Source organism: Cynocephalus volans, chromosome 11 (assembly GCF_027409185.1).
Source record: "Cynocephalus volans isolate mCynVol1 chromosome 11, mCynVol1.pri, whole genome shotgun sequence".
Taxonomy (NCBI): Eukaryota; Metazoa; Chordata; class Mammalia; order Dermoptera; family Cynocephalidae; genus Cynocephalus; species Cynocephalus volans.
The window spans coordinates 10,607,781-10,622,865 of record NC_084470.1 but is presented as its reverse complement, the minus strand read 5'-3'; the positions used below and the strand labels follow the sequence as shown (position 1 = coordinate 10,622,865).

Genomic DNA, 15,085 nt, shown 5'->3' with positions numbered 1-15,085 from the left:
CTGGAGATGCCATAGGTGGGTCCTCTGCCTGACAGTCCCAGCTGATCCACACCTTCCAGCCATCCCTGCAAGGCACCAGACATGTGAGTGAAGCCCCCTTGGATCCTCCCGACCAGTCCATCCACCAGCTTAATGTTGCCAAGTGACTTCTGTTGATAACACATGGAATAAAAGAATTGCCTATCCAAACCCTACCCAAATTTCTCACCAACAAAATCATGAAAAGTTAATAAAATCATTATTGTTTAAACCACTAAGTTGTGGTGCAGGTTTGTTGAACTGCAAGAGAAAACTAGAACAAAAAGGTAACACAGAATAACAAAGGAAACATCTGGGAACATCAGAGAAAGAACGTATTTTTAAAAATATTCCAAAATATTTCTCAGAATTCACAGACATACATATACACATACACAAACATTGCAGGAAACTATATGTCATCCTCAGGACAATTTGATCACCAGCCTCTGAAATGGAAGCTGAAGCCAACAGAAGAGCAGAGGCTAAGCTGAGAAGCCACAGGATTAGATAAAAAGGGAGGTGGGTGCATAAGAAAGAGCTGGAATTAAATCCCCATCAGAGAGAGTTAGTGATGCTGAAGACAAAGCACAAAGCCCCCTGGAGGGCAGAGACAAAGGACAAAGGGATACACTTGGTGCACGAGATGACAGGATACGGTAGATATAGAGGTAGCATATAAATAACTGGTTTTCCTCAAGAAGAGACCCAAAGAAATGGAATGGAGACAATAATTAAAGATATACTAGAAGAAGAGTTTCCTTACCTGAAAAACATATTGCCCCATTGACCACATTCCAGAATATATCAAAGAAAATTTTTTCTCGGCTAGTTACGTTCTGACAAAATTTTGGTTTTATGAGAATGATGGGGAAAAAATGAACAAATTTCAAAAGAAAAATAAGAGTTCACAAAATCTTTCCTCTAAAAAAGAACAAAAATAAGGCAGGCATCAAAAATTTCCTCTCCAGCACTGAGTGACAAAAGAAAATGAAACCACACAGAATTTTGAAGAAAATGTGATGATTCAATTATTAATGCCCACCTAAGTCTCTCTTATTTGAAGATAGCAGAAAGCCATTCTTTTATGTGCCATGCCTCAGAAAAATTACCGTCCATGTTCTTTGTTTTAATGTATATTCCTAATAACTGAGAAAGAAAAGAAAATCTAGAACTTTACAATAGTATAAAAGGACAGGTGGCAAGCATCATGAACAATTTAAAAATGTAATCTAAATAATTTTTGTATATCGGAGAATAAATGCAAAATAGAAAATAATGACTCAATCTAAATTAATCTAATAAAGGCTAAGAAGATGTTGAAAATAGAGAAAGAGGTAGCCAGAGAGGAATACGCATTGTCTTAAATGGGGAAACACATAGGTAATATCTCAGTCTTGATTCTTATATTTAGAAGAAATAAGGTTAAAGAATGCTTTTCAACAGTGTAAAGAAATTTACCTTCCAAAACACTGGAGGAAAAAAAAGGGGAGGAAACAAAGGAAACAGCCACAATGGTTAGAAGTGAAAGTATAAACCAGAATGTCATAGGACAAAAACATGACAGTTATAACAGTGGATGTCTTTGTTTCATACTATCCTGCTACAAGACCACAAGTGTTTTTATACTAAATTCAAAGTACAAGAGAAATACCTGATCAAAATGACATCAAAAGTTAAAAAGAAGATAGCTAAAAGTACACCAGCAAAAGACTCTGTCAAGCAAATTCAGATAGCTGTTAGAGACAGCCACAATATTAATACCCAACAAAGTAGAATTGGAGAAAGAAAAGCACACATACTGACAAAGGGTAAAATTCTTGATGATGACAATTGTGTCAAAGGATATGTCACAAAAACAAGCACACTTGCAATATTGCATTTGCTTCTTGGAGTCACATTTAAGAAGGGAAAGAACAAGCTGAAGATCAGCCAGAGACTCAGAGTCACTCTAGGTATTCAGCCAGAGGGGGTGAAGCTTCAGGTGGACAGTACGGCCAGCCAGCCATGGAGCCAATACATGAAGAGAAAATGAGCCAGCCTTGTCCATCACGGCCCCCTGCAGCAGATTCAGGACAGATCCCCAGAAGCAGTGCATATTCATCCTAAGAAACAACTTGCTAATAGTCTGAAAGTCTGCTCAAAAGGGAATGGCCAGCCCCAGGAGACAGGAGTGTTCTGTCATGGGAGCCCTCATCAGGAGGTAAGAGTACCTGAAGTGGTTGGGTGTTTGCCACGAGACAGATGTGTCCACTGATGGAACCCTCATGGAACACTAGATGATGGAACTGAGGTACAGTGAAGCTTAGGTGATCTCTCCAAGGTCAGTGAACGGGAAGTGACAGACTAGGGTGTGAAGTCAGGTGTTCTGCTCCAGAGCACAGTCTCAACCACCGTCTCTGTTTCTCTCTCCCTTTCTGCCTCTTTCCCTTCCTTCCCTCTCCCTTTCTCCTTCTCTCCCTCTCTCTCTGTCATTGATGTGGTGCCGGGATTACAGTCAACGGCTTTTAAAGGTCTTTACAACAGAGATTCTAGAACTTACTGTTTATAGCTAGAGTCAAATGAGTGGTTCCGAAAAAAAAGTTTCTTTTTTTCATTAAAAATATCTGGAGAAAATCAGCTGAGGTGGTAAGGTGACTCTCTGGGACCATCAATGTCAACTTGAGTAACACACAGAGGCTCTCTAAAAGAAAATGACATATTCACAACAGGAATTGGAATTTATTTGCCATGGAAATACACATGCCATAGTAAACTATGTGTGTGTACACAGAAGTTTTTTTGTGTGTACAAGGTTGTGATGGCCTTTGTGCAAAGTTGTGGTTTTTGCAGTCTTTTGTGATAGTTCTTGTTATCAAGCATTCATGCATGAGAACCCTCCCTTCATGGTCTTCCCTGGCTCCATCTGTCAGAGTTTTTAACACAACTGACTCCATTTTGATTCTGACAACTTTCACATCAGGAACCTAGGACCCTTTCTTCTCTAATATGTGGCTTCCATTCTCAGCATATCAAGATGGCTGTTTTGGCTCCAGCCATTTCATTTGCAAGAAGCAAGAAGGAGGAAGGACTAGAGCAAAATAATTTTTCATATTGCCTCACCCAAGGACTCCTGCTTGTATCTCTTGACCACTCCTTATTTCATGAATTGAGAAATGTAGTTTTTCAGCCAGGCAGATTTCCCAGGAGTCTGTTACTGAGAAAGAAAGGGAGACAGGATACTGGGTAGGCCGCCAGCAGTCCATAGCTTGCTGAGGGGCATGGGGTGGTCGGGGGGCTCCCACCAGCTAGTGATGCTGGTACTGTCCAACCCCGAATCACTTGATGGCATGGTTGGAAAGTTGTCTACTGCTCTCCAATCAGAAGTTAGTGGCAGTTTAGTGTCAGAGAACCCTCTAGTTTGGATAGCCAGCATTGATGGCACCTCTTCATTAAATATACCCATGTTCTTATACTCAAGTTTGTTCTCCCTTACTTTGATGAGATAGTGTCAATTTTTTCCCCATTGTTCATTTTTGATTTATTGGGTTCTGCTAAACCCTGTGTGGACAAATTAATTGGCTTGGGGATTTAAAATCCTAGTTTTAGTTTTGCCTGTTTTATGAAAAATGCCATTATGTGAATGTAAAAAATACATAATCCCATTGAGTTTTCTTTAATTTCTCTAATCCTTTATAGAAGTGTGCAAAAACAACTCCACACCTTTAAGTGCACAATACTGCATGCCTTCACTCATAAGTGGGAACTAAAAAGTAAGTAAGGAAGAAAGGAAGAAAGAAACAAACAAACAAAGAAACAACCACCACAATAATATATTGAACTTTCAGAAAGAGAGAACAGAACCGTGGTTATTAGAGGTGGGAAAAGGGGAGGATGTTAGGGAGAAATTGGGTAATGGACACAGAGAATAATTTACATTTTATAATGATGAATGTGCTAATAATCCTGATTTGATAATCACATATTGTATGCAAATACTGATATGTAACTCTGTACCCCACATATATGTATAATCAATATGTTTTAATTTTTAAAATTATGTGGATTATCAGAACACGATTACATTTCAAGACTGTAGTGAAGTAATTTTCAATTTGGGTGTTATTCTTTTTTACCCTCTTCCCCCTTTTTTTTTCATGTGAACACCCACTATTTGGAATGATAACTCACTGAAAGTTTTAAAATTGGATAGTTCTCAATTTGTACTTTTTAGCCCTACCATTTTCTGCCAAGGATTTTTCATGATTCATCAAATCTTGACTTACTAAACTGATAAAATGTTACCCAAATTTCATTTTGTCTTATACCGCAGTGGTCATTGTAGTTCCAGTGAGGTTTCCAAACTCTGAAGCACAGTGTTCAATGTTGTGAACTTGAAACCACTCGCCAAAGCCTTCAGTGGACTGCTGTATCTTATCTGTGAATGTCGTAATATCAAAATTTCAGTGTGATACTGCTAAACAAATGCTATTACTATAAGAAAGCTTTACCTTCACAATTTTAGTTACGGTAAATGACCATTTCTTATTGAGTTGTTCCTTTCTACTAAATATAATTTTACTGCAGCCTCTTCTTAGAAACAGGGCATCCAACTTTAAACATTGATTCTGCTTTGTTTTAATTTAATCTCGTTTGCACTAGAATTAAATACATTGCAGGAATGTACTAAGGCTTTACAATTTCTGTTGAGGCAGGATATAACCAAAAGTTTCCTAAATACCAGGTGTGTTTAGTCAAGCCCCATTTGTTCAAGCACGAGCCAGCATTCACCCTGTGTAAGAAGGCATTTTCTGCATTTGTCCAGGGAGAAAGAACTTCCTCTGAACCCATATCCATCTCTAGTGGAAGTGAACTGTTGCCATCATAGCTGTAGAACTGTTCCCACCTCGCAGCCCTCAGGCCCGATGCTGTGAATATGCAGCAAGCCACCAGGATTAGGTCATCCACCAGAGGCCTTGAGTTGCCTTTAAGTCTTCACCTCATGCCTTCCTCTCTTCTTCTACCAAATCTCTTTGTGGCAGCCAAATAAAAATCGGAGGGGCAAAGTGGTGGCCTACTGGGCAAACTCAGGCCACTGTGCCATTTCATTTGGTTTTCACAGTGGTATTTCTTTGTTTGATTTTAATTTGAACCTAAAAAGTAAAAAATCAGGAGTCCATTTAAAAGCCCAAGGACCTAGCATTTATTGAGAAATCCGATCTGGCCATAGTGAACCCACACTCCACCCTGGCAACCACTGGGTGGAGCTGAGTTGTGGCTGAACTCTTTGGCCAGGGCATGGGCTCTCTAGTTTGCAATCCTTTGTTGTGTTTTTACTGCTGCTCTCCTTACAGTAGAAGAAAGTTTCTGTTCCCACTCATGTCTGAGTCAAAAGTGAGGGAACAGAAGTTGTACTGGAAAGACTCTGTGTTGAGAGAGAGAGAGAGAGACTATTTCTTTGACAAAGTGAAGAATAAGGTTATAATTTTCATGAGTGAATAGTAATCCGCTTGCCTCATTTTTTCCTGCCTACCTCCTCTATACCCTTGAATTTCTACCCCGATACAATTGCTTCTGTGGCAGATTGTTTTTACCAAAAATGGCAACATCAAATTCAGTTCCATGTCCTCTTCCAGAGCCTTGCCACGCCTGCATGAAGAAGTAGAGTCTAGTTTCCCTACCCTTGATCCTGGGCAGGCCTTTATGACTGTCTCCATGAATAGATTGTGGTGGAAGAGACAATGCTCAGTAGACAGGGTTAGAAAAGCTCGTGTATTGGTTCTCTCTCTCAAGTCATTTGCGCTTGGAACTCAGCCACCATGTTGTAGGAAGCCAGAGCTACATGGAGAGTCCCCATGTGGGTGTTTGTTTTGGTTTGGTTTTGGGGGGGTGGCTGGTCAGTACAAGGATGAAACCTTGGACCTTGGTGTTAGCATCATGTTCTAACCAACTGAGCTAACCAGCCAGCCCTCCCCACGTGGGTGTTCTTAGCTGTCAGCTAAGATCTAGCCCACAACCACCACTGCGAGACAAATAATGACAACTTGTCATTTCTAAATACGCAATATGTTTTCTGGGGGAAAGAAAAAGGATTGAGATAGTTTCTTTCCCAGATGTCCCCCACCTTGCCCTGTCTGAATTACTGACCTAGAGTTTGTGAGCCTAATAAATGGTTACTATCTACCACTGAGCTTTGGAATAATTTATTAGGCAGCATTAGATAACCAGAATAACTCCTGAAAAGTGTGTCTAAGTGGTCATTCTGCCTGTTGTGTGTGTGTTTTTCCCCCGCTCAATTAAAACCTGATTGACTGTATCTGGGGGCAGAAAAAAGACATACCTATACTGGACATGACTATGCTTGCATTCTTTCTTAAACTGGGTCAGCACCTCACCTCTTACGACTGAAGTAAGCATTTTCTGTAACACACCTTAGGTCCCCTGCCCTACGGGTGCCGATATTAGTCAACACCTGACGAACAGAGAAGTTCCAAACAGCAGTAAGCGGCAATACACTGGTAAAGTTCCTTGCAATCATTTCACTCTCAGTGACGACGAAGATTGCTTTAAGGCCCTGACTTGGATAAGGAACAACTCCATCACCACAAAAGGTAAGGGTGTTGGCAACTGTGCATCTTTTCAGAGTAGTGTTTTATTTTTATAATGAGTCTCATTCTTCGTCTACTTCCGGTATACAATTAGTGCCTAATTAATTCCAACCAAATCATTCATCTGTCATGCTTTGTTTTCCAGATTAATTTACAACTTGTCATTTTTGGATACACAGCATGTTTGCTGCAGGGAAGAAAAGGCTTGAGATAGTTTAATTATCTATAATTATTTTATTATACAAAATGAATATCCAAAGAGCAAAGCATGGCTAAAATCATTAACTAATTAAAGAATAATTTAATAAGCAAACATGTTTAGCAATTATATGGAAAGTATGTCTCCTTTCGTGAGCTGAAAAGACCCAGGAAGAAAGGCCCACATTGGAAGGGCTCTTTTCTTCTTTTCGCAGCCCACTGTTCTCCTCCATGGTGTTGCCTGTACAGTCCTTCTCACACATACACATATTGAGTTGCATGCCACTTTTGGGATCAAAATGAGAAAGTAAAACTTTTGTGTAAAAGTTTCTGCCACTTGAAAGTGTTTTTGCAAGCATCTTCCTCTCTATTGCTTGGATTTCATTGAAATTGTTTGACTAGTTAAACAACCAGAATAGGACCTAGCTCCCTATGTGTCTTTCATTGAAACCTGTAAGGCAAGGTGTGGAGATGACTTAGCACAGCCTCTTCATTTCACCTAAAACCCAGGGAGGGTCAGTGACCTGATTTAATTGCACAACCACCTATGGTTAGAGCTGGTATCCTCACCTAGACATTCAGTTCAGTCCATGGATGTAAAGAACACTGAGTGCCCGGAAAGTGGGCATTGATGTGTAAAATTAAATATGTTCACTTATTTAACATATTTATCTAAATATAATTTAATTATATTTGTTAATATAACTAATACATAAAAATTAAGTATGTGAGGTTACTTCAAAAGGTTCATGGAAAGATTCATACTATTGTTTAATTCTATTTTTCCAGAAACTTTTTGAAGTACCATCATGGTTTCTTTTGATTTTGGGTGGATAATATAGGTATTAACTAACTTGTTGCCAATTTAGTACATTTACTACTTTAAAAAGTTACTAATTAAGACTTTTTAAAATGGGTATCAAATGGCATTCAATACATTGCTGGATTCAATTTGCTGATACTTTATAAAGTGTGTTTGTATTAGCCAGAGTATCAGGCAAAAGAAAGAGAGTCCAAATTTGGAAAAGACAAAGTCAAGTTGTCCCTGTTTGCAGATGACATGATCCTGTATATAGGAAAAGCTAAAGACTACACCAAAAATCTCTTAGAGCTAATAAATGAATTCAGTGATGTTGCAGGATACAAAATCTATAAAATCACTAGCATTTTTATACCCTGAAGTGGTTTGAATTATGTACCCCCAAAACTCCCTGAAGCTTAAATTGTGTCCCCCAAGTTTTATGTATTAGAAACTTAGCCCCCACTGTGACTGTTAAGAGGGTGGGAGATCCTATCATGGTAATTGAAAGGTGGAGCCTTGCAGAGGTGATTGGATTGTAGGACTATAAAAATGGTGGTCAGAGGCGTGGTTCTGAGGGCTTTAAAGAAGAAGAGAGTCTGCCTTTTGCTCTCTCTGCTCTCTCTGCTTCCACCATCTTGCAGTGTGAGACCCCTAGTTCACTGTTGCCACCATCAGATGGACTTTGGACTTCTCAGCCTCAGAAACTGTAAGCAATAAATTTCATTTTCTTTATAAATCACCCAGTTCAGTGTACTTTGTTATAAGCAATAAAAATGGACTAATACAGAAAATTGGTACCAGAGAAGTAGGGTATTGTTTATAGAAAATACTTGAAAATGTGGAAGCAGCTTTGGAACTGAGTGTTAGGCAAAGGTTGGAGGAGTTTGGGGAATTCAGAAGAAGACAAAAAGATGAGGGAAAGTTTGGAATGTCTTAGACTGGTTACGTGGTGCAAGCAGAATGCTGATAGAAATATTGGCTGTAAAGACCATTCTAAGGAGGTCTCAGATAGAAATCAGAAGTTTATTGGAAACTGGGGCAAAGATCACCCTTGCTGTGAACTGGCAAGGAACTTGGCTGCATTATGTCCATGGCCTAGGACTTTGTAGAAGTTGGAACTTAGGAGTTGTGAACCAGAGCATCTGGCTGAAGAAATTTCTAAGGAGTAAAACATTAAGGAAGCTGCATGGTGACTTGTTAACAGCCTACGCTGAGTTATGGCAGCAAAGGCATGACATAAAGCCAGAATTTAAAAGTGAAGCAGAGTGGAAAAATTTAGAAAACTTGCAGCCTGGCCATGTGATAAAGAAGGAGAGAGCATACAATGGTGCAACCCAGCAAACATTAGCTAAGAAGATGAGTACGAATAAAGGGGATTATTAAGAGAAGAGGGAAAGGGCCCTGAAGGCACTACAGAAGCCTATGGGGCCAATCCTTCCATTTCAGGCCCAAAGACCTAGGGAGACAAAATGGTTTGGGGAACAGACCTGAGGCACTCTCTACAGTCTCACTGCTCAAGACCGCCTTGAACAGCTGCTTCCAGCACCAGCACCCCAGCTGCTTTGGCTGCTCCAGCCATGGCTAAATTGGTCCCAGCTGTGGGTGAACCCACAACTTTGGAAGATACAAGCCGGAAGCCTTGGCAGCATCCACGTAGTGTTAAGTCCTTAGGCTCACAGAATACTAGAGCTGTAGAGGCTTGGGAGCCTACACCCCTATTTCAAAGGATGTATGGAAAAGTCTGGGGGCCCAGGAAGAGATCTGTTGCAGGGGTTGAGTCACCATAGACAACCTTCACTAGAGCAATGCCGAGCAGAAATGTGGGGTTGAAGTTGCAGCGGAGAAACCCCATCAGCACCATGTCCAGTGGAGCTGTGAGAGCAGGACCACCATGGAGACCCCAGACCTGTGGAGTTACTAGGGTGCTATGCCAGCCTGTGAGAAGCATCACCTGAGACCAGGAAAGCCATAGAAGTGGAGCTGCCTGAGGACTTGGGGACCCAAACCACACACCAGTGTGCAAAGGACTTTGAACATGGAGTCAAGTTATAAGATTCACCAGCTTTAAGATTCAGTGCATGTCCTGCTGGGTTTCAGACTTGTTTGGGGCTTGTTACCCCTTTCTTTTGGCCTATTTCTCCCTTTTGGAATGGGAATATGTACCCTATGTTTGTCCCACCATTGTATCTTGGAAGTAGATAAGCTGTATTGATTTCATAGATGGGACTTTGAACTTTGGACTTTTGAGTTGAAACAGGTTAAGACTTTGGGGATGAAATGAATGCATTTGCATGTAAAAAGGACATGAGTTTTGGGTGACTGGGGTGGAATGTAGTAGATTGAACTTTGTACCCCAAAACTCACTGAAGCTTGAATTGTGTCCCCCAAGTTTTATGTATTAGAAACTTAGCCCCGTCTGTGACTGTTAAGAGGGTAGGGGATCCTATCATGGTATTTGAAAGGTGGAGCATTGAAGAGGTGATTGGATTGTAGGACAATGCAGTAGTGAATGGATTAAAAATGGTAGTCAGGGGCATGACTCTTAGTGCTTTAAAGAAGAAGAGAGTCTGCCTTTCACTCTCTCTGCTTCTACCACCTTGCAACGTGAGACCCCTGGGTCACTGTCACCACCACCAGATGGACTTTGGGCTTCTCAGAAACTGTAAGCAATAAATTTCATTTTCTTTATAAATCACCCAGTTCAGTGTACTTTGTTATAAGCAGCAAAAACAGACTAATACATACTCCAACAATGAACTAGCAGAAAAAGAAATCAAGAAAGCAAGCCCACTTACAATAGCTACCAAAAAAACCAAAATACCTAGGAATAAATTTAACCAAGGAGGTAAAAGATCACCACAACAAGAACCACAAATCACTGCTGAAAGAAATTAAAGAGGGCGCAAAAAGATGGAAAGACATTCCATGTTCATGGATTGGAAGAGTTAACATTGTGAAACTGTCCGTGCTACCCAAAGCTATCTACAGATTCAATGCATATACCAATAACATTCTTAACAGAAAATACCAATGACATTCTTAACAGAAATAGAAAAAACCATCCTAATATTCATATGGAACAACGAAAGACCCTGAATAGCCAAAACAATCCTGAGCAAAAAAATAAAGCCAGATGCATTACACTGTCTGACTTTAAATTATACTACAAAGCTATAGTAACCAAAACAGCATGGTGCTGGCATAAACACAGACACACAAACCAATGGAAGAGAATAGAGAACCCAGAAATCAATCCACACACTTACAAATGACTGATCTTCAACAAAAGAACAAAGAATATGCATTGGCCAAAAGACAGCCTCTTTGGTAAATGGTGCTGGGAAAACTGGATATCCAAGTGTAGAATAATGAAACTAGACCCATATCCCTTGCCATATACCAAAATCAACTCAAAATGGATTAAAGACTTAAACTCTTAGAAGAAAACATAGGGGAAATACTTCAGGATGTAGGGCTAGACAAAGACTTTATGAATAAGACTGCAAAAACACAGGCAACAAAAGAAAAAAATAAACAAATGGGATTATATTAAACTAAAAAGCTTCTGCACAGCAAAGGAAACAATCAACAGAGTGAAAAAGCAACCTACAGAATGGGAGAAAATACTTGCAAACTATGCATCCAACAAGGGATTAATATCCAGAATATACAAGGAACTCAAACAACTTCATAGTAAAAAAACAAATAATCTGATTTTAAAAATGGACAAAAGGAAGTGGATAGACATTTCTCAAAGGAAGACATATAAATGGCCAGCAGGTACATCAAAAAATGCTCAAGATCCCTCAACATAAGGGAAATGCAAATCAAAACCACATTGAGATATCATCTCACCCCAGGTAGACTGTCTATTATCAAAAAGACAGAGAATAACAAATGCTGACATTGATGTGGAGAAAGAGGAACCTTTCTACACTGTTGGTGGGACTGTAAATTTGTACAGCCATTATGGAAAACAGTATGGAGGCTTTTTCAAACAACTACAGGTAGAACTACCATACAATCCAGCAATTCAGCTCCTGGGTATATATCCAAAGGAATGGAAATCATCATGTCAAAGGGATACCTGCACTCCCATGTTTATTGCAGCTCTATTTACAATAGCCATTATCTGGAACTAACCTAAACGGTCATTGAGAGACAAGTGGATATGGAAGTTGTGGTATATATACACAATGGAATACTGCTTAGCCATAAAAAAGAATTAAATTCTGCCACTTATAGCAGCATGGATGAGCTTGGAGAAAATTATGTTAAATGAAATAAGCCAGGTATAGCCGAATATTTTAGACTTTGCGGGCCATACGGCCATTGTCACAGCTCTTCAACTCTGCCATCGTAGCAAGAAAGTAGCCATAGACAGTAATACATAAGTGAACAGGCATGGTGGTGTCCAATAAAAATTATTTATAAAAATAGGCGATAAGCTGTAGTTTGCAGAATGCTCCTTTCATCCATAGAATTTGTGAGAGATCATTACTCAAGTCTGGACCTCAAAGTGTAACTTAAACTCCTTGAAAGCCCAAAAGCCAATGGTTCAGCGCAAAATACACAGTACATCTTAGGACTGTGTCCAGTGCTGTTAGTGTGCAGTACTTTCACTTAGCACCTTTAGCCTTTTGGGGTATTAGGACTCCATAGCATTTTCACCAAGAAGAGGGCTCTTAAAATGGCAATGCAAGCTTTTAAGGTTGAATGTCGATGTTAGAGAATCCAGAAGTCCCAAAGCACAAGGACTGTGGTCTCCTTCGGGTGTCTTCTCCTTCGTCCCTTGGTCCCCAGATGGAGGAAGAGCATCGGTGCTAGTCTGCAGACCTGACTAGCTGTGGAAGAGGGCAGTGCTCCAGCGCCTACTTACAGGGCAGTGCTTTTTGGTGCTTGAAGAATGTCTTACATCAGCCACTGTATAAAGCCCCTCTTAGTGCCTGCTTTCGCTCACTGAACAGCCAGGACAAGAAGTTATGTGGAAATTAGTTTCTTTTCTTAAATGTAGGCAGTTTCCCCCAAGTCTGGTACTTAATGACTCCCCAGGACACCTCCCAGGTAGGTGCTACTAACATTCAGATGCTGGGACCAGGCTCTAAGAGCCATCTGAGAAACCTGCCTGGCCAGGTTAATTTAATTCTGTATAGAGGCCCTTTTCACATGACTTCTCATGTAAGAGAAGTTAGGAAGAAAACTGTTCACCTCCTGCCTGAAGGAAACTCATTCTCTTTGCAGCTTTTCCATAATTCAAGTCATATTCAGACATGACTGTAATTAGCCCTATTCAAATCTTATTCTTGCAGTTATTTCCCTGTTCTTTTCTTCAGCCTCTGTGCCTTCCTTTCTTCCCTGAAAATGCAGCATCACTGGATCACAGTCCAAATCTCAGAACAGGGTGGGCCTAGGGTAGACCCCCAGTTGGCTGCAGAAAGCTGATCCACACCAGAGAGCCATGAGGCAACAACAGGAGACAGTTATACCTGCAGGGGCTTCCAGGAAATGCAGCATGAGTAGAACCCAGTTGAAGAGAACTTGAGCTCAGCCTTAGAGGAGAGCAGGATAAGCAGATGGAGAGAGGTTGAGGGAGTTTGAATTGTGTCCGAAAGACAATCGTCCAATCAACTATGTTACAATTAAAAAAAAAAAGTAAAAACAAACAGAAGCCGACAGTCAACAAGTAGGGCTGGGCAGCATCTGTGAAGGGGTCAGCAGTGGGAGATGAAGGCAGAGGAGCAGGTGGGAGACAGACACCATGGAGGACCTCAAGTGTCAGGCCAAGTCCACGTTTAACTGACTACCTTCTAGGGAATGAGGCCCTATTAAGGGAAATGACCAGGGAGGTGATATTACATGCCAAACCGCACTTTAGGAAGGTGACCTTTCCATCTGTAGAGAGACAGTGATCCAGTAGGAAGGGCTACAGAGGGTGGCAGTGGCCAGGTGGAGGTGGGACAGCCATGGATGCAGGTGATGACTGCAACTGGTCACCTTTGCTGCATTGGTGGTCCTCTTGGCACAGCCACTTGTAGCTTATTTCCAAGTCAGATGGTATTTGAAGCCAGAAACTAGAATTCTGGCATGTCAGGAAAAACAAGGAACAGGGCTGCGTTCCTGCTCATTTGAACATTCTGATGGAGCTCTCCATTCATGTCACCCCAATACCACCAGAAGGGATGTGGACATTTTTTTGTAATAGGTTAGTTTCACTCCCTCAGTGTTAATTTCCTCCTTTCTAGATAGTTCGGAGTGGAGTTAGGGGGAGGTAGCCTAGGACAGTGCCCTCCTCACAAGGTCTGAGAAAAAAATCTCATTGTGTCTCATTAGCTGTGATTGGGTGACATGTCCATCCAGAAACCACACCCCGAATCCTGGGAAACACCAGGCCTGACTTTACTGAAGCACGGGGACATGAGGGGAGGGGCTCATTCCCAGAGAACGGTGGAGGGATTGTTCTAGAAGAGGAACAGTGGATGATGGGTAGCAGGAACAACAAGTGTTCCTAGCAGGAGGTCAGCTGTCCTCTGAATTTCTACACAGTGCAAATACACACAAATACAAACACAAAGTATAACCGCCCCCAATCGCTGTTTTATCTCCTCGGTCCTATGCTTCCAAAGGAGAGCACAGTTGTCCTGTGATGGAATTGACATCATTTTTTAGGCTCTAGAGTGGGATGGGTTTATAGATGTAAATTACCCTAAACTATTAGAACTGCTCCAGTGCCATGGAGAATAGCTGACGTCAAGGGCTCAAATGCTGTTTTCAACTGCAAACAAAACCTGGAGTGTTCAGCTGGGGGGTTCTGATAGAGCCCAGCAACCTGATACATTATAACAGTTTATGGCATTAATTGAAACTAATTGAAATTCGGCTGCTATTACCGTCATTTTTATGAAAATGAAAAGTAGGATGAATGTAGAGTAAAAAATATAAAACGGCTTTAATGGCTCAAAATGGATCAATTATTTTCATCTTTAGCTAAACACAGTTTACTACCTTATTAAAAGTATGTTTGCAGAAAAAATATAACATTAAAATTCCAGTACATGCATCACCAAACAAAGTCTTTGTTATGTTATATCTAATATATTCTTCCCTTTTTATTTGGCAGAGAAAAATGGGACAGGTCAGGCTTGGGACATAGAAATCTTATTCTTTGACTTACAAAAAATAAAAAGAGCATTTTCTGGTCTATTTGTGGGCATGATATGCTTCTTAAGTGAGTGTTTATTTCATAATTTAATACATTCTATGATATCTATTTAAAATTTTTTCATTATCTGGTTGTTTGCTAGAGATATTTGTCCAGACAAAATGCCAATTAGAGGTTTTTTTTAGTGACATGTTATGTATCCATCTGCAAGTGTAGTGCAGTGGTGTGAGCCCTGGTGCTGAAACTGGACTCACAGGGTTGGAGTCCTGTTGACCCACCCACTTGCTGTGTGATCATGAGCTCATTGCTTAACCTCTCTGT

General features: G+C 40.6%; 1 protein-coding gene across 1 annotated transcript in view; it reads left to right on the top strand.

Moving 5' to 3' along the window:
* Positions 1-15,085, top strand: part of LOC134390401 (cilia- and flagella-associated protein 61-like) — a 222,856-nt gene that overhangs the window by 151,319 nt on the left and 56,452 nt on the right. The window contains 1 exon segment of the mRNA XM_063113697.1: positions 6,434-6,608. Within this exon segment, the coding sequence (XP_062969767.1) occupies positions 6,434-6,608 (175 nt within the window).